Here is a 19,031-nt window from a genome sequence, read left to right on the forward strand (position 1 = left end):
TTGGAAAAAGTGAATGTTCACTCAACCTCATTTTGTTTTTTAATCTTAATAGGTCCAAAAGTCCATTCTGATTAATTTCATAATATATCTTTATATCAGTAGTAGCTTCTTTTTTTCTGATACAGTGCTCCAAATGCACTGCATAGACATAGAGGTAAAGGATAAAATACTACCACCTCTAGGGGGAGCTTAAGAGTTTCCTGTATACGGTTTGTACATTGAACTATATAACAGAACAGTATGCAGTAAGCTCCCCCTAGTGGTGGTAGAATTTTTGTCATTTATTGCTACGGCTATCCAGGCGATTTGGAGCTCTGTATTAGAAATACAGAGCTCAGACTGCTATAAAGATATATTAATGAATGACTCAGCACAGAATCTCGTCATAGAAGCGGAGATCTCGCTGTGCAGTGAAGGGGAGAAGCTGTATGTCGGTGATAGGACAGCATCATACAGCCAACACAAACACCGCCCCCAGTGAAACCTCAGCGTTACCTCCCCTTTGGCTAGTATAGCCTAATTAGCATAATAAGAAAATGGCTAATAGCTCGGAAAGTAAATAACGGATTGGGATACAAATTACACTGACATCATCAGGAAATTGGGCTTTACTGAACTGGTGACAATATAGAGATGTGGTGGGACATCATGAAAACTTCACAATGATGTAAAGATACAAGACATAGTTATCACACTATATATTGGATTTTATAGTGTATATATCGGCCATATACAATTCTATATATATCACATAATCAGTATATACTGTATGAAGTTAGTGGTGGTTAGGGAAGCGCCCAGGTAGAATTGTAGACTGGGGTCTAGGATGTTGTAAGTACACTTTTCCGTATACATAATACAGAATTAAGGTGAATTTACCTTCCGCAGAAGTGCAATCATATCTTTTGACCAGACGGATGAGTATTGGACAGTAATTGTGCTAAATAACTGGACAAGAGTTTCCACTGGATTACTGGAATGGATGTCATACGGCCTCTAAAGAAAAGAAAAAGATAAGTAAAAAAGTTTCTCAGAAGCGGATCTGATAGATGTAAAGCCGTCCATAGACATTAGACTGATGTTAGCAGTCCTTTACTGCTGGATCTGCCAATGATCTAATGTGTATAGGTGCCACCAGGATCCACCAAGGATTTTTTTTTGTAGGATGCTATAGGTTTTGCATGATGGATATTGTCAGATAATCCCCTTCCTCCTCCCCAAGATAAGCAGCAACAAAAAAATCTGCCTCTCCTTCCTCCTCCCCAAGATAAGCAGCACCAAAAAAACTGCTTCTCCTTCCTCCTCCATAGCAATGAATATTCATGTCCAGCAAAGACAAGGGGATTGGGAGAAATAATTGGCGGCAAACATTTTATGAGCTGCTTAAAAAGTGTCCACCTTTGAACACATTTTTTTCATTATTTAGGTCCAAATTTCTTAGCTGATTAAGTTAATAAGATATCTTTATAGGAGCTCTGCTATTCTAATACAGAACTCCTAATCCACTGCACAGCTTTAGAGTTAAATTATAAAATTCTGTGGCCACTAGGGGGAGCTTAAAGGCTTACGGTATCTGGCTTTACATTGAACTCAATAAAATAATAGTATGCAGTAAGCTCCTGAGCTCCCTCTAGTGGAGGCTGTAAGTAGCCAGAATTTTATAATTTAACTTTACTATTGTGTGAAAGGAAGCAGATTATTAAGAGCTCTGTATCGGAAAAACAGTGGTCTAACCCCGAAAAATATATATTATGAATATAATCTGTGCAAAATGTTGGACTTAAAAACTACAAGGTGCTAAAAGGTGGAAATTGACTTTAACTTATAGATGTCAATCAGAACTTTACTGTAACTAACTGGTTTCAATGTTCATATAGTAATAAAATATTACTCACCCAGCCCCTGAGTAGCTCAAATGACATTATCCCTAGTGACCACCAATCAACCTCAAATGAGTAGCCAGTTCCACCATTGACAAATGACTGAAAAATCTCCGGGGCTAAAATAAAGATAAATATTATGTTATACCATAATCATAGAATTATGTTATTTTATAAAAAAAATTGTATATATACTTTGCAACGGACACAACCCAAATAGGCCTGTTAAATAATAATTCAAAAATACATTAATAAAAATAAAAATTATATTAAGGGATATTTTAACCATAGACAGTCTATAGGAGTTATGGAAAGCGGTGACTTTCTAACTTCTATGGATTTTTCCATAAGTCCCATAGTCTTTAATAGAGAGAACAGGGGATATGCTCAGAAGTGGGAAATTGACCCAAGGGTCATGGAAAGGACTTGTGGAGGAAAGAAACACCAGGCCCTTCTGTCCTGGGTGGCAAAACTCAGTACCTTAATGCGGGGCCATGTTTGATATTTGTTATGGAGCCCCCTCTCTTCTATGTACATGGTATGTTAGCTTTACTGTCACAAAGAAACGATACATTAGCATAAAGGTTACAATGTAACTCTCCTTACCCATATATGGCTTGGTTCCAGCCAATGCAGTCGCTCTTTCGCCTTCTTTAATTATTGTTGCTACATTGAAGTCTGTGAGATGAGCGTGACCTGGGGATCAGGACAGAACAGAGAGTTCTCAACCAAGAAAGAAGTACTGTTACAGTCTGCAAACCCCCAATTAGTTATTCAGAACACCCTTGAATGTGTTACAAACTAATGTTGTGGAAATGCTGACTGATAAAGAAGGAATAAAAGTGAACCGAAAGAACTGCCAGGGAATCAACTAAAGTTCTGTATGATGAAAGGAAATGGAGTAATGTGAAATCTAGACTAAAGATAATAATGCGATCAGATCAAAAGGAATATTCAGTGAAATTCTTTATTGCAACATATCTTCCCTCCTATCCGTGGCATGTGGTGATAGACACAACCAATGCAGTAAAGACTACCCCATCTGTATAAGAATTCAGACTTGTTCATGCAATGCAGGTACAATACCCCAGTTGATACCACTGCTTCCATGACTGTTAGCATAATTTTGATGGAGTAGAGTGTATATGGCGTCCTCATTTTGTTTCTATTTCCATACTAAAACATACTGGTAATAGAGCTGCCAATCCTTGAAAATATACTGTACTATCGTATGCATCAAAAATGTTTAAAAATAGGTTGCAGAAAATCTGAATGTATTTGTGAATTTACCCCAACCTATTACAACGGCATGGGGGAAACATTTATCGAGTTCAACTGCACCACAAGTTTATGCTGCTTTTATGCGTCCATAATATGTGCACATTTTAGCACCCGTATTATGGCAGCAACACCCAGGCACTGTGGTGATCTACGTCTCATTCAGTAGAACCGTGAGAGGTTCGGGTACTATGGGTGGAACACGGACGCAAAAGATGTACACATACTAAGTCTGTGTGAATGATAAGGGATTATTGGTATTAGTTTCGTGGTATTCGGTTATCCTACAGATGCCATCATTTAAAGGGGTCTGTCCTGGTAACTTATATTTGCGGTTTTCCCCAAAAAATTAGATAGACAGGATAGATATCAGATAATTAACAATATATACTGCTCATTTGTGTAATAAGAAGTCTGTGTAATAAGAGAGTATGCAAAACCAGCTCAATGGTGTTTTCTGCTGACCTTGTTCATCAAGTAGGATGTTGTCAGGCTTCACGTCTCTGCAACATATTAAAACAAATGTTATCTTATTGTTCGGCATATTACATACTTTCCATGACTCAAATCATATTATGCTATATTAAAACTCTATGGACTATCAGAAATTGTAATTTGCAGATTCTTCACCAGATTTTTCCTGAGCAACACAGTATGTTCACATTAAAAGAATTTGGAACACAAAAGCTGCGTCCCTTCCCCAGAAAAAGAAACGCCCACAACATAATATATAGGAGGACTACTTCAGTCCCATACAAAATCATTGTTCTTTGCATTGTTGGTAAATTTAAAAGTAGACTATCAAAAGCACGGTCTCAAGACACTGAATAAGGCAGCTATCTCTCCCTCTAACAGAGCAAGAAGTCACAGCAGCATTGACATCGCTAATAGGCAGCGATTTACATACAACTAATCATAATGAGTTCATTTCTTTATAGCCTTGTTCTTTATGTGTCTGTAACTAAGGAGATTCACTCAGGATCATTATGACGTCCACAATGCAGAAGATTCTGCAATATTATAATTAAAAGGACAACATTTATTTTCACTGCACATAAGCTTAAAATCAAGTTTTGCCCGTAGTGGAGGTGCCACCCACCCACAAAGTCTCACCTATATGGTCCCTGCTGATTAAAGTGTCCATGGGTGTTGTCCAACAGGCTGCTCCTGCACCCTACCTGCATATTCAGATGAAGGGCAGTGCTTATCATGGATGGAAACCTGATCAGGGAATAATTTAGAATTATCTTTGTTCGTATTCCCTATACTGGTTCCCGGGTAGATCATAACCAGAGCCTGGCACATGAAAGTGCAGGAAGACTCCAGAAGTCTCACGCTAGAAGACACCTGTGAATTTTCCAATTGTCGGGGACCACAGAGGTTAGACTTTGTGGGCGAGTTGGCCTCCTGTACTTTGGGTAAAAGCAAGTATTTAGCTTTTGCCCCGAGTGTCGCATTAAAGTTTATTTTCTATGTCTATTTTAGACATTTTTTATAAAACAAAGGTAACTCGTCTGAGTTCACATGCTAAGGTGTTGGTGTGACTGGTTCTTAGACCTGATTTTATCGGATGTAACATCACCTCTAATACAACAAGCTAAAAACTAGGTTAATACTGTACATTTTACGACAGATTTGGCACACGTTGTTTGCAATTCTCCTAGAACTGCTTCCATTGGACTGTTGTTTTTAAAAGCATTTTCCCGAAGACAAACAAATGGCAAGGACCAGGTATAATGTGGTTTAAAAAAAAATGGCATGAAATAGAAATTGTGCGACTATGCCAGATAGTATGAACGCTGCTGTATGTGTGAGCCTGGCCTTTGTGACAGTAATAAACAAAATACATGCGTGAATTGTATATTTGAGTGCTTGGAAGGTGTTGCTTTTCTATTCTGCAGCAGGAGGGTCAGATATTTGCAGGACTGGATAACAAACTAATACATGATAAAGAAGGGGAAATAATAAAGAAATTCACAACATACACAGGATTAAAAATGGCAAAAATGACACAAAGACTTAAAGGGCATTTATCCCTAAGATACAAATAAGTAATGATATACAAGTAAATATAAATACCCAAATCATCCTGTTCTGTCAAATATATAAAAAGTCTATTCCGCCATGTTATATATATATATTTTATTTTATTTTTTAAAAGCTGCGTGACAAGCATGTTGGCAGTCATTCATGTTCTCACAAGAGATGTCACCTTTTTTTTTTTTGGGTCCTAAATAACAAATCTGATTAGTTATGTAGTATTCCCTCACCTTCTATTAGGCCGTGTATGGTTCACAGAACTGGCCTTAAGCTTTTCTGTCGTGTGCAGACGCATGTGGCTCAACAGCTGCCTGGCACACAAAGCTTGCCACTGCCACGAATCTTATATTAAAAGGTATTTTCGTTTTTTATTAAACAATAGTCTGTTTTTTTTGGGGGGTTTTAGAGTAAAGCACAACATTGTCACAATTAAAAGAATAACACAGCATAGTAAGGTAAAAGAAGAAAAAAAAAAGGCCCGGCTGGCCGAATAGGGCAAGGGATAGTTATACAAACTAAAGAGGATCTGTGGAGAAAGGTCCAATAGTACTAAAAAGTCAAGGGAAAGGGGATACAGAAGTGACAAAGTGGAGAGGGGGCACATTTGGTCCGTGCCAATGAAGAGACTATATTGATCATAAAAATAAGCAGCTTAATTGTTTGGAACGGTATATACTACCCTCAAAGGCTCCCGTTTTCTCAAAGGATTTGAGAGTGTAAGCTGAAAATCATCTACAAATAGGAGTAACTTGTGGTGGACCCAGCCAATTTCAACACTGTTGTTACAGATTTGGCCACCAGGGATTCGAGTGCTAAGGCAAACAATAGAGGCGTTAAAGGGCAGTCCTGCCGAGTGCCCCGGGCAATAGGAAATTTATCAAACATGTAGTTACGGTAACAGACAACGGCTGTAGAGACACTATACAGGGCTCAAACACATTTAAGAAATTCTGTAAGAAATCTCCAATGGGAAAGGACAGTAAAAAGGTAGGGCCAGGACAGGGACTCAAATGCTTTTTGCACATCAAGAGATAAAAGTTTGGTAGAAATCTTTAGTGTCTTACAAATATGAATGAGGTGGGAGAGAGTCATCAGATATTGTCGACTGCTTGGCAACAGGGTACGAAGCCCACCTGGTCTTTACCTATGAGGGCTCCCAAGTCTCAATTGAGTATGGAGGCTAAAATTATTGCCAGTAGTTTGACGTCAGGATTAATAGGGAAGATGAGTTGTTAGTTTGACAATTTGGTCAGGTCTTTCCACATTTGGGGATCATTGATACCTCAGTAAGGAGAGGTTGGATTAGGGAGGGTGCCAGTTTGTCAAAGCCTAGGGGGAGAGCGCCAGAATACCGCACACATCTTCATCCAACTTATGGCCGGCCTTGGCCATTCAGGACTCTAATCGACAACCCCTGATGGATGTCATGTTGGAGGTTGTGGCAGAAGAGAATTTTACTGAACTTAGCAGAGAATTTAGAAGACTATTCAAGGACTTACAAGAAATATTTTTTGTATCTTACAGGGATATTCTCTTTAAACAGCAGTTTGCAAATACGCTGTGACTTGTGAATTGAAGTAAGAGTTATATAGTCTGAGCTAGCGTTAGCAGTAAGAAGAAAAATATTGTAATGTGGCTCATTATGCACACAACTTTTCTAAATACTGTACCTGTGGATTATATGTTGACTTTTTAGGTAATCTAAGGCCAGAGACATTTCACAGATATACAGCTTGACAGTCTCTTCTGTAAACTGGACATTTTGCTGTAGATGATATCGAAGATCTCCGCCCAGGAGTAAGTCTACAACCATAAACATGTCCTCTTCATCTTGGAAGGAATACCTGAAAACCATAAAATATGTTATGATATATAAAGAGTATTTGACTAGTTATTGGTAGTGTCTAATTGCTAGTTATTTTATTTAGTGGTTGTCCTAATTGAGGGTTGAAGTGGATCGACCATTGGGCCCCAAACACAATAATAGTTCCCAAAGGTCCAGCAGAAGACCGCCCCCTTGGAGCCAAATTCGAAGCTAAGCATTTGTCCCGAAGGCCCTTTTTTTTATGGGTTGATTTACAAAAAAATCTATTAGACCTTATTGGTGATATGTGTTGTGTGTATAACAACGAAACTTACAATGCAACTAAAAGGGGACGTACACATGTTCTGTATAGATGGAGAGTGGGACCTCAGAATCCTATCCTCTTGTGGGCCTAAAAAACCCCAGACTAACCATTAGGCCCACGCACAGGCAATGTCCGTCTGGAATTTCCATGTGGAAATCCGCAGCAGGAATTGTTTTTTACATGCTACAGATTGAGAACCCGCACCACAGGTCTATTTCCCCACTGGTTTTCTGCTGATTTTTTAAAATCTCATTCACTTTGCTAACACTGCAATACGCTGAGGAATTTCCGCATGGAAATTCCAGACGAAAATTCTGCAGCTGTTCCGTCCTGTTTACAAGAGGCCTAAGGACTCATTCAGACGAGCATTAATTACATTGAAAAAAAACGAAAAGTGCTTGCAAGTGCGTTAAAACCATATGCCACGCGCAAAGCACACTGATGCAAAACGCAACAGACACTGACAGATTTACGCACGTTTACGTGCGTAACTCTGTCACGCTCGTGTGAATGTAGCCTTAGGAGTAAATCAGTGGTTGCATTGTCTAAAGGTAATCTTTTGAGGCAGTCTGAAATCTTTGACTGCTGCTTTATTCATCCACCTTGTTTTATACTGCAGCTCTGACTGCGGTCTGTGTTTTAGCAGAAGTTCACCAGGAATAAATAGGTGGAAGGACGATTTCAATTACAGGAAGGACAGAATAATTGTAAATCACAAGTAACTAATCCATCCAGAGAGAAAAAAAATAATAATCGTGTAATAGCCACACTAATACTGAGGCAAATGGACATTTACTTTTACCTCTTTGGTGCTACATAATCTATGCATTGAATTAATATAATGCAGTAAGTTTACCAGCAGTCCTATGTAAAATCACACTTATTGCAGTAAAATTATATATTAAGTTGCAGGTCAGCAGAAGTAGACAACACACGGAATATACTAGTACAAAAAACTTCTCCAAAAGATCGCCTCTTTGAGAAGACCACCGCCTTATCCGGACCATACAGTATTTCCGGTGACAGATTTCAGTTTCACCATATACAATGCATACTGACCATCTTCTTTGAGAAGACCACCCCCCCTAGTGGACCACATTTCAATGCAAATTTGGGTAGTCGTCCCAAAAAGTTTTCACTGTATAAGGCACAATGCACACGACTGTAGTTTTTAATCAGTAATTATGGATCCGTAATTACGGTTAATCTCCGGACTCATACATTTCTATAGGCCGCGGCCAAACAAATTATCTGCAAAATATAGAACATGTCCTTCTCTTGTTCGCAATAGCGGCACTGACTTGCCCATAGAAGTCTATGGGTGCATGCAAAATTGCAGACGGCTACAGATGTGCATCCGTAGCCGTCCGTAATTGCGGAAACTTTGCTATACCACGGCAGGGGATCCCACAAGAAAATGGCGTCTGAGCGATTATGTGACCTATTTAAGGGGTTGGGACATGTTGGTGACATCATTTGCATCGTCCCTTTTTTTTGTGGATCCGTAGATCCGGATGTATTATGGATGCACTACGGACCGTATTTGCGGACAGTAAATAATACCACCGTCGTGTGCATGGGGCCTAAGACGGTTATAAAATCTATTATATTTAGACAGACAAATGATTCAATATACTTTTGCTATAATTTCCCAAGACATATTTCTTTTTTGGTTCTCAGGTGTAAAGTAACATCATAAAAGACGTTATAAAACATAATGTTGTAATATAAAAAGAAAACTGTAAATGTGCAACAAATCAGTGACAGGCAATATATATTGATAGTCAGAGCTGTGTGCGTATTTTGTCATTTAAGAATCATATCAATGGTTTTCTGCCTGCAAACCTGTTTTATGTCACGTAAATGGCAGGACTAATGCACCGTGTTACTCCGAGTCATGCTTCTTTCAGTAGACAGAGATCATGGAATATGTATTTCCCAGCATTTAATCAATGTCGGATGAAGTGTACGGCATTCAATCCAGAAAATTAGATTTATTTGAATGCGTCACTTCTCAGTTGCCTGGGCCATGACACACTCATGTTTAACCCTTTCAATGATATAAAAGAAAAACAGTCAGAATATCTACAGAAAATATGTGACAATCAAGAACGTCACACCACAAGAGGACCATGTAAGGATGCTATGGAGCAAAAGAAGTTAAAAATATGGAAATCATTTGGCTAAATGTAAAATCTGACCGTCATAAAAAAATAATTCACCTTTACGTAACCTAGACAGATGCTCTAGGTCCTGTATAATCATTATAAGCTATACCTTAGGATTATCACCTACTGTCTTGACGTAGTAGAAAGAAAACTTTTTGCAAACTGCTTAGACCCAAAGGAACCCAAAACGGAAGATGCCAAGGGCAACATGTACAGGGCTATGGCATTTTATATTCTTGTAAGATAAGGTTATTTCTTGGTAGGATTAGGTAACACTTGATCCATACCCTATTAGAATACATTTTGAAGAATGATGGATATATATTGCTGGGATCCAGCCTTCTTCCAAATTTATGCTTATAGGGCTAAGGGCTGTCAGTATTAAACGTTAGTCCCGGTGATAGAAAATGCCAGGGTTGACAGCACAGGACACAAAGAGCCGACTCCCTTTGTCTTGATTGCCATCAATAACTATCATGGTGCATAAGGGATTAAACTGCCATTACTGCTGGAGTGTGGCTGTCAATCACACTCCCTTAGGCACCATGACATTGTGCTGGAATGACATCACAATCTACATCAAGGGTCTCAAACACGCAGCCCGCGTCGTCTGCGGCCCGTGGGGCACCTTAGCTCCCTTGGGAGAGGAGAAGGCAGGCCGAAGGAGGAGCGCGTCAGTGCTCCATCATTACGTCATGAAAGAGCGCAATCCATTTCCCACGCTGCTGGATTGTTGGTGACAGGTGAGCAATGGCTACACAGCTCCCTGTAGATAGAGCAACACCCCCTGTAGATAGCACCCCACACATCCCACCCTGTTGACAGCGCTACACCACCCTATCCCTGTAGATCGCTCCATTTGGGCTCCCTCTAGGAGTTGCATGGGCAACGCTCTGGCTGGGGATTCCTCTGCTGGAGGAGCTCCTGAATTCAAAGTCACTGTCTGGTCCAGGAGGATCCCTTGATGTCACCGTCCATATACGGACAGTGACTTCAGGGGCTTCTCCAGCAGAGGAATCCCAGGTCAGAGGTCAGAGCGTCAGCAGCGCTCTGGCTGGGGATTCCACTCCTAGAGGATGACCCAATGGAGCCATCTATAGGGGGTGTGTGTGTGTGGGGGGGGCATAGCTACAGAGGGCACTGTGGCACCAACTACAGAGTGTACTGTGGCACCATCTACAGAGGGCACTCTCTCACCATCTATGGGAGGTGTGGCACTATCTATGGGGAGTGTGTGGCACTATCTACAGAGGGCACTGTGGCAGTAGCTACAGATGGCACTGTGGCAATATCTGCAGAGGGCACTGGGGTATTATCTGCAGAGGGCACTGGGGTATTATCTGCAGAGGGCACTGGGGTATTATCTACAGAGGGCACTGGGGTATTATCTACAGAGGGCACTGTGGCACTATCTAAAAAGGGGCTGCCCAATCTTGACATTCTTGTGTCTGCCAACTGAGCAGCCAGACTGCATTTAGCAACTTTTAAACCGTATTGTTAAAATAAGCACGTGGCGTAAACTCGCAAATTTCGGGTAAGTTTAAACCTAACGCTATTATTATAGTAATGTAGTATTGTTACAGTAATGTAGTATTATAGTAATGTAGTATTGTTACAGTAATAGTAATGTAGTATCGTTACAGTAATAGTAATGTAGTATTGTTACAGTAATGTAGTATTATAGTAATGTAGTATTGTTACAGTAATAGTAATGTAGTATTGTTATAGTACTTGAAATAACTAATTGATTAACAATAATTTTGTATCGTATCAAATTTGAAAGTAATGCGGCCCGTCAACTTCACATTTTTTTCTATGTGCGGCCCACTTACCCGACAGAGTTTGAGACCCTGAACTACATCATCAGACGTTTAGGGGTTGTCCTGGTTTAGAAAAAGCTTCTGTTTTTTCTCTATAAACACTGCCACTCTTGTCATTGGACAATGTTTAGTATTGCAGTTCATTGTCATTCAATTTAAATCGGGCTAAGAAGCCATACCATGAACAAAAGTGGCACTTTTTTTTGGAAAAGTAGCAGAACTTTTTTTCTAAACCTGGACAACCCCTTTAAACTTTGCTCTTATATTACTTGAAAACTCCTTTAACATTTAAGAATAGCTTCACAATTAAATCGGAGAAGATGAAATACAATAATCTTACCAAAGGTTTACTAAAAAGACATGCTCGATCTCCTGAAGGATTTCCAACTCTCTGAATACATTCCGAACTTCATCCCGTTCAATACATTGCTGTTTATTCATGTATTTCATGGCATACATTGTTTCAGTGTCTTTCTTCTGGACAATGCAAACCTAAAATTAAGAGGATTTTGTAAGTTTATACAAACAAACTGAATAAACTCTGCAATGTACATAATATAATATAGTATTTTTTCTGTGAAGAATACCTTAAAAAAACTGATAAAAAAGCATTCGTTTTTCATTTTTCTTTTTCGCTTTCAGATCATATTATGTACAATAGGACGACTTACTAACATGTATTTTGCTTTGTCTGCCTATTTAATACAAATTGCCTTTCTTTTAGGCACAGCTCAAACTTAAAAGGGAAGATGTGTCTTCCGTACCAGAAGCAAAATCAGTTCATCAAACAAAACTCTTTACACATTGGGTCACAGCCATGCTTCTGGGTCTGAAATTTGCTCAGAGCAATTGTCACTTCCTTTCTTGTAAGTCGGCTTTATTTGGCAGGGGAACACAAAGTCATGCTCCAATTTAAGGAACAGTCCAGGCAAAACTGATTGACTGAAATATGCCTAGTGCAGTGCGTGAAGGGGCGGTGCATGACACAAGGCTTCTCTTTGGTGCTCTTTGAATCCCTACGTCATGCCCCGCCCCCTGAAGCCCTTTAGGCAGAAGACGGTAAGTTCTTTTAAGTTTTTCCTAAGATTGTAAAGAATTGGAAAGGGTTGAAAACATCATATATTGAAAAGGCCACAATTTTATATCCTGGTTTGTTGTGAGCAATGCAGGTCTTTACTAAATGTTTCTGAGCTTAATTCCAGACCTTATCTTAAGGGAGGGAGGGATATTACTAGAAATAAAAGGAAACTGATTTAATATATATTATTTTTTCCACCATGAGCAGGCGGAAATTGGTGTCTCACAATGCCCATAGACAATAGATTGTAAGAAAATACTGAAAAAATACTGAAAAATGATCGGATAACAACAATAAAGTAGGTTAGAGAAGCCCAAATACAAGGGCATTAATACCATAGAGGCAGACCATGCAGCTGTTATGGGGTCCTTGGAGAGAGAGGGGGCCCAGTCCGGGATGGTACCATGCCCTTTGTCATTTGGTGGCAAGAACCTATGCAGGACTCTCTGCAGGGGAACCACATTGTTAGCAAACAAGGGGGACGGTAATAAGCCCAAAAGTCAAGGAAAGGAGGTGGAGGGGAAAACAAATATTAGGTCCTTCCGTCCTGCATGTTGAAACCCGGAACCTCAATGGGGACCCAGTGGTCCCCACTATTATATGTACGCTACTGCCCAAAGGTGACAAACAGACACTATACGGTCTATATTGGGTAGGTTTTGCTTCAGTAGCCAGTGATTGGTGAAGTCACCCGAGTCATCAATGCTCTAAATAAAACTTTTTTGGCTGTGGGTGGATGTACACCAGGGCGCCATTTTAGTCCCCTATTTGCTGCTGGAATTATTGGATTCTGAAAATAAGTAAAAACATTGAATATGAAAGACTGCAATGTGCAGGAAGAAGACATCATCCATCAAGTGTGGTGCTCATCGAGAAGACTTCCAGAAATATCACTCCTCCAGACTGCTGTGCATGGAACAATGGAGGAGGTTAGTAACTGCACAGAAAAACATTCATTATTGCACACTGACAGATACTTAATATGAGTTTTACACTGCGAGCCAGCAATAAAACATTCTGTCAGAAAATTAATTAAAAAGAGGAGGATTTCAAGGTGCAAACAGTGCCAATGCACCTGCTCGTATACCCAGTTGGCAAGAAAAAGGAGTCTATAGCCTGAAGTTTTCTGTATTGAGTAACCTACTTAAGCAAACAGCTATGATATTGTTAATTATAGCGTAATTAGAACACTAAAATTACCAATAATATGAATACAAAATATCTCTCCACCTGAAGAAAAAAAAATCTCTCTGGTCCCACCCAAACTCAATGTCTAACCCTTTTAGGCTGCATGCCCACGTTGCAAATTTTGCTGTGGAAAATACAAAGCAAAACCGCAGGAAAGAAACACACCTGAATGTGCATTTTTGTATCCATTTTCAGTGCAGTTTTTACGTTTTGCTGCATAAATAGCTGCATTTTCATGCTGCGGGTTTTGCTGCATATTTGTTTAGAACTACAGCGACAGAATTCGCAAGTGGAATCGCGAGATAAATTAGACATGCTGCGGTTTTGAAAATACACATCGCAGGTCAATTTACGAAAAATACTCCAGCGTGGACATGAGTTTACCTGGAATGTCAGATTTTGTTGGTATTGTATTACGCTGCGGTTTTACATGTAATACACAACGTGTGCATTTGGCCTAAGGAGCCTTAAAACAGAACTTGGGTTATCAGCCTACCAGAGACAACCATCTGTAGACAGCAACAGAAGTTGTTGCTCCTTGTCAATACAGAGCAGGGCTGTAATAGGGCTATTTATACTGCCTATAGATGGCACTAGGGAGACCGTTTTCTTCCATCTGGAGGACACTATTTTGCAAACTTTCAATACCTTCTGAGAGGCAATAAAATGAATACTCTATCTCAATTGTTTCCAAAAATGCAGTGAGCTATCGTTCAGACAAGCAATCTATTATAGTCAATAGGTTCCATAAGTCAAGGATAGTGCAGAATGAATATGGAAACTACAGGGGCAGAAAAGAAGATTTGCAGACTGCAGCCAAGAAGCAGGAGGATCTTTCTCTCTACCGAACATTAAAAGGCGACAATTACAGAGTACCAGTCACCTCTCCTGACATGTCTGTTTTAGTAAATACTTGTGTTCCCCATAAAATTACAATTCTTAGAACTCTGCATTGTGCTGTTCCTCTGTTATTCCTCCTACAAATTTATGAATAAATTGAAAACTGGGTGTTACCATTCCCCTTGTCTAAGGGGCGTGTGCCTACACAGTCTTAACGATTGGGCAGTTTTAGTCTGTGTAGGGACACACCGCCAACTGGTAATACCCAGTTGTCAATTTATTCATAAATTTATAGGAGGAATAACAGAGGAATTGGCACAACGTAGAGTTCTAAGAAAAGATGCTCCAAAATCATTATTTTATGAGGAATTTAAATATTTACTAAAAACAGACATGTCAGGGGAGCTGACAAGTCCCTTAAATCTATGGCAGATTTACAGCTTTAAAATTTGTCTTTGATTCAAAATTTTATCTGAAGTGGAAACACCCTAAATATACTATTCCCTTAATATAACATTACAATTTAAAAACAATATTACATAGTCAAAGGGATTTTCCACGATCGGACAACTGATGACCTATCTACCGGATAGGTCGTCAGTATATGTTCGGTGCGGGTCCGACACTGCAATGCTCAGATGTTTTGAACGGTACGCAGTAGTTGTAGGCGGAAGCAGATGGCTCCGACCACCGCATAGCGGTCGTTCTGCAGAGCTGCAGCTCTGCTCCTATTCACTTGAATAGGAGCAGAGTTTCAGTACTGCAGCTCGGCCGCTATTCCGTGACCGGAGCTAACTGCTTCAGGTATGGACGTCCGGTGCCGGAGGCAGCTGGAGCAGCTGATCGGTGCAGGGCCCGGGTGTCGGGCCCCAACGATCATATACTGATGACCTATTTGGTGGATAGGTCCTCAGTTGTCCGATCGTGGAAAACCCGTTTAAGGTAAACTTTAAAAAGTTGATGCTGGTTGTACAATTTGTGCTTATGCTGTGAATTGAATTTACTATAGGTATTTATATGCTTATTTATATTAATCCCCTTTGTAAAAATACTGCAACGCTGACAGAAAAGGGAAATATGTTAATCACAGTCTTCTTGACAAAACCTGGCAAGTCAGAGTAACAGAAGGAGCAGATCAGTTGGTTACTCTAGGATAAGGAGCCCACATAACATCAGTGCCAGCAAAGGCAGGGTCACGCAGATCGTGGGCATGACAGACGACTGTGCAGGCCATGTAGATATCTCTTGTATGGGAGTGAAGAACAGAGGTGAAGTTCTCAACCTTACAGGAACCATACATTATACATATTTAGTATAGTATATAAGCATTGTGAGTTACTGATATAGGCTGAAAAAGAATGACTGATACGGTAACACCAGCAGCCAAGGCATTACATTAACTAAGCCATCAGCTGTTTTTGGAAGAGAGAAAAGTCTTCACAAGGGACTGCTACAACCGAGAGATTAATTTTAGACAAAGCAGAATGGATTTGCACGGTTTCCAATTTTAAAACAGAACAAAGTCTACTTGTCTGGAAAAACTTACACTGAAGTAAACTGATTTCCCAGACAGCTAGTAATAAAAAGGTTTTGCAATTCAGTAAATAATATAAAACTTTTTATACGGCACGGTGGGATTATGAAATATTTAATAATACAGGGAAATGGTTAAAATGATCCATTATAATATTGTGATGGGAAGAAAGGGGAAGAGGCACTGCAGGTACCATCTCAGGACAAAATCTCGGGAGCGCCACCTAATATTGCAAAATTCAGAGATACAAATGGATATCTGATACGCTGATAACTTTGGAACACCTATACCCACTACAATTGTCCAGATTATATTTAAATAATGTTTAACAACAATCATACAGGTGTATATAAAACAGCAGTTTTACCTGCAAAAACCGCACGGACATAAAAAGCATTTGAAAATTGTGCCGTTTTACGCTAAAACCACATGACGCTGTGGTTTGTGGCCATACCTAGGATGAATGGCAGCGGATACGTGTGTCTTTACCCTTATAAAGGTTTCTATAATAACCAACTACCAGTTAAACATGTGGTTATGAAGTCATATATAAAATAATAAATTATAAATCGTCAATCCAGCAATAATATTCATTTGTGACTTTATTAAAGCCTTAACTGTGACTGTAAACTCATGTTAATGTCCGTAATTAAAAAAAATAATCAATTGAAAAACCAATAAAATTCTCCCAACACAGGTCTGTGTTTCAGAAAAGAGCTGTCAATCCCACTGTACATGGCTGGATTAAGGTTGGTTGGTGGAGACCCCATGGCAAAAAATTTTGTAGGAATTGGATCCCAAGGAATACTCTATCCCAGCCACAGGAGAGGTAGTATGCATGTGGTCCTCTCCACTGTTATCCATGACAGTCAAGCCAGTGACGCCCTTAAAGGGAATGTGTCGCTAGAATTTTTTATATTTTTTTTCAGTTAAACAATTAGTATTTAAGTGATTACACATTGTTTTAATTTTTTCACAAGTCAGGAAATATTATAAATTAGATTCTAATTTATAACATTTCCATGTGCTGGTCACTAGAGGGAGCAGTTCCCAAAATTGCAGCATGGTCAATGTGGTAAAAGTAACCTCATTGATTTATTCTGCAAATTTGGGGTGGACACACTCTCCTCTAGTGTCCACACACAATCCCCCCTCCCTTCTGGCTAGTGCCAGGAGAAGGAGGGGTTTGAATGTCTTCAAACCTCCTACACTGTGTGCCGCCATTTTCTGAGCGAATGCACAGTGGTAGGAGGATTAGATACAGGGCTCAGCAGACAGTATCACACATGATCATACACGAACATAATACGCACATCATACACAAACATAAATTACCTTCTCCTGCCGCCGCCTCCGCTGGTCTATGCTCCTCTTCCTTGCGCCTTTGCTTCGTTGAACATATGGCCGGAAGTCGCGGCCGGATGTCGTCATCTTACTGTCTGGCAGTGGCTTCGGGTCCACATGAAAATGGCGCCGGATTTCGCTCTACGAACGAGCTTCGTTTTGTCCTGTGTGGGAGCGGCGCATGCGCCGTTCCCACACAGACGGCGCACGCTTCTGAGAATGGAACGGCTCCCGTTCACATTCTCTATGGGGTTGAATGTGCCATATAGCATCTCTGTATGTGTCGTTAATCGACACATACACAGAGATTTAAAAAAAAATGGAAGCCCCCATAGAGAAGTAAAAGTATGGATACAGTAAAAAGTAAAAAATGAGAACACAAATAAATAAAATTTTTGTTAATATTATATTAAAAGCAATATGATAAAAAAAATAAAAAATCATGACACCTTCCCTTTAAGCTTTAAAAGAAAGACCCACACATGTCTGACCACCTTCCCACCTCTTCTCAATAAGATAGGATTGACGAAAAGTCATCAGGTAGGGTGGGTAATGCAGCCCCAGGCCACATGCCCTGAGTGCCCTCCCTATAATCCGGTCCTGGCACTGCAGTCCTATCCACATTGAGCTATTCAGCAGTGTACAGATTGGGGACAACACTGCAGTATCTAATACAAAATAACTATTTTGAGTTTTCCATATATGTAAAATACTGATATGCTCCTTACGCAATAAATATATATTAAAAACTTAGTGGTCATGGTTTGGAATATGACAATAGAGCAAAATATGCATCAATTTAGGATTTTCTATCGTTACTTGTATATGTTTTGTTCCAGAACGGATTTCCTTTTATGATCCAAAAATAAATTTAGGCTTATTGCTTCTTGTGAGTTAGGGGATACTATACATATGGGACTATTTACATTCTTAGTACAGTGCGCTTGAGTATGTTGACATCATAAATAATGATCATATATTTAGTTGAACTTATACTTTTTCACCGAGCAAAGCATGTTCACACTCCTGTGAACTGTAGGTGGTGGTAGAGAACAGACCTTACCATGCACAACTCTGCTAAAGATCAAACAATCCCCCCCCCCAAAAACTAGACCCTTTAATTTTTACATGGTTTTCATGTACACTAGTGGTTAGTGCACCCAAAACGAACACACAGTCATCTCTGCAATCCTTAACCCATATTAGTACTTTGATAAAAGGTTGCACAATGATAATTTATTTTGTCACACATGATAAATCAGTCCTCAGACCTAAATGCTAGCTTAGAACTGTAATATGTTTCGATATCTATACTTTATGCAGGGAAAATTCACTCGAATAAGTAAATATGGTGGGAAAAAAAAAGCATTACCAAAGATTTAGATACATTTCATTGCGCATATTCTGTTCATACTGTTGTCGATTTCACATTCACTCTTCAAACTGCAAGAAAAGCTTTTTTATCTTTAAACTTTGTGTAACTAGGACAGGTCTATAGATGATGTAACAATCTTATCTGAAACTAGATTCAGTAAATGCTACTGTGAATATCAAAAGGACAGATATAAAGTCTCTACTGAAAATCTATTCACATTCAACAGCGGACAATTCCATGGGATAGGCCATTAAAATTTGATCAGTGGGGCTCTGACCCTGCCGATCAGCTGCTTGAAGGGGTCAGAGCGCCACTTCTTCATTGTTTACCAGGCACAGTTCTGTACTTTTAGCAGCA

At 39.6% G+C, this 19,031-nt stretch overlaps 1 protein-coding gene across 6 annotated transcripts in view; it reads right to left on the minus strand.

Annotated features, from left to right (window-relative positions):
- The window catches only part of STK32C (serine/threonine kinase 32C), a 210,020-nt gene that overhangs the window by 14,997 nt on the left and 175,992 nt on the right, over positions 1-19,031 (minus strand). For all 6 annotated transcript variants that reach the window (XM_075843173.1, XM_075843174.1, XM_075843177.1 and 3 more), the window contains 6 exons: positions 11,656-11,807; positions 6,869-7,042; positions 3,624-3,661; positions 2,487-2,576; positions 1,896-1,999; positions 880-996 (listed from right to left, as the gene is read on the minus strand). In XM_075843173.1, coding sequence (XP_075699288.1) covers positions 880-996; positions 1,896-1,999; positions 2,487-2,576; positions 3,624-3,661; positions 6,869-7,042; positions 11,656-11,807 — 675 coding nt within the window. The remainder of the gene's footprint in view (positions 1-879; positions 997-1,895; positions 2,000-2,486; positions 2,577-3,623; positions 3,662-6,868; positions 7,043-11,655; positions 11,808-19,031) is intronic.

The sequence above is a fragment of the Rhinoderma darwinii genome, chromosome 11, assembly GCF_050947455.1.
Source record: "Rhinoderma darwinii isolate aRhiDar2 chromosome 11, aRhiDar2.hap1, whole genome shotgun sequence".
NCBI classification, from domain to species: Eukaryota; Metazoa; Chordata; class Amphibia; order Anura; family Rhinodermatidae; genus Rhinoderma; species Rhinoderma darwinii.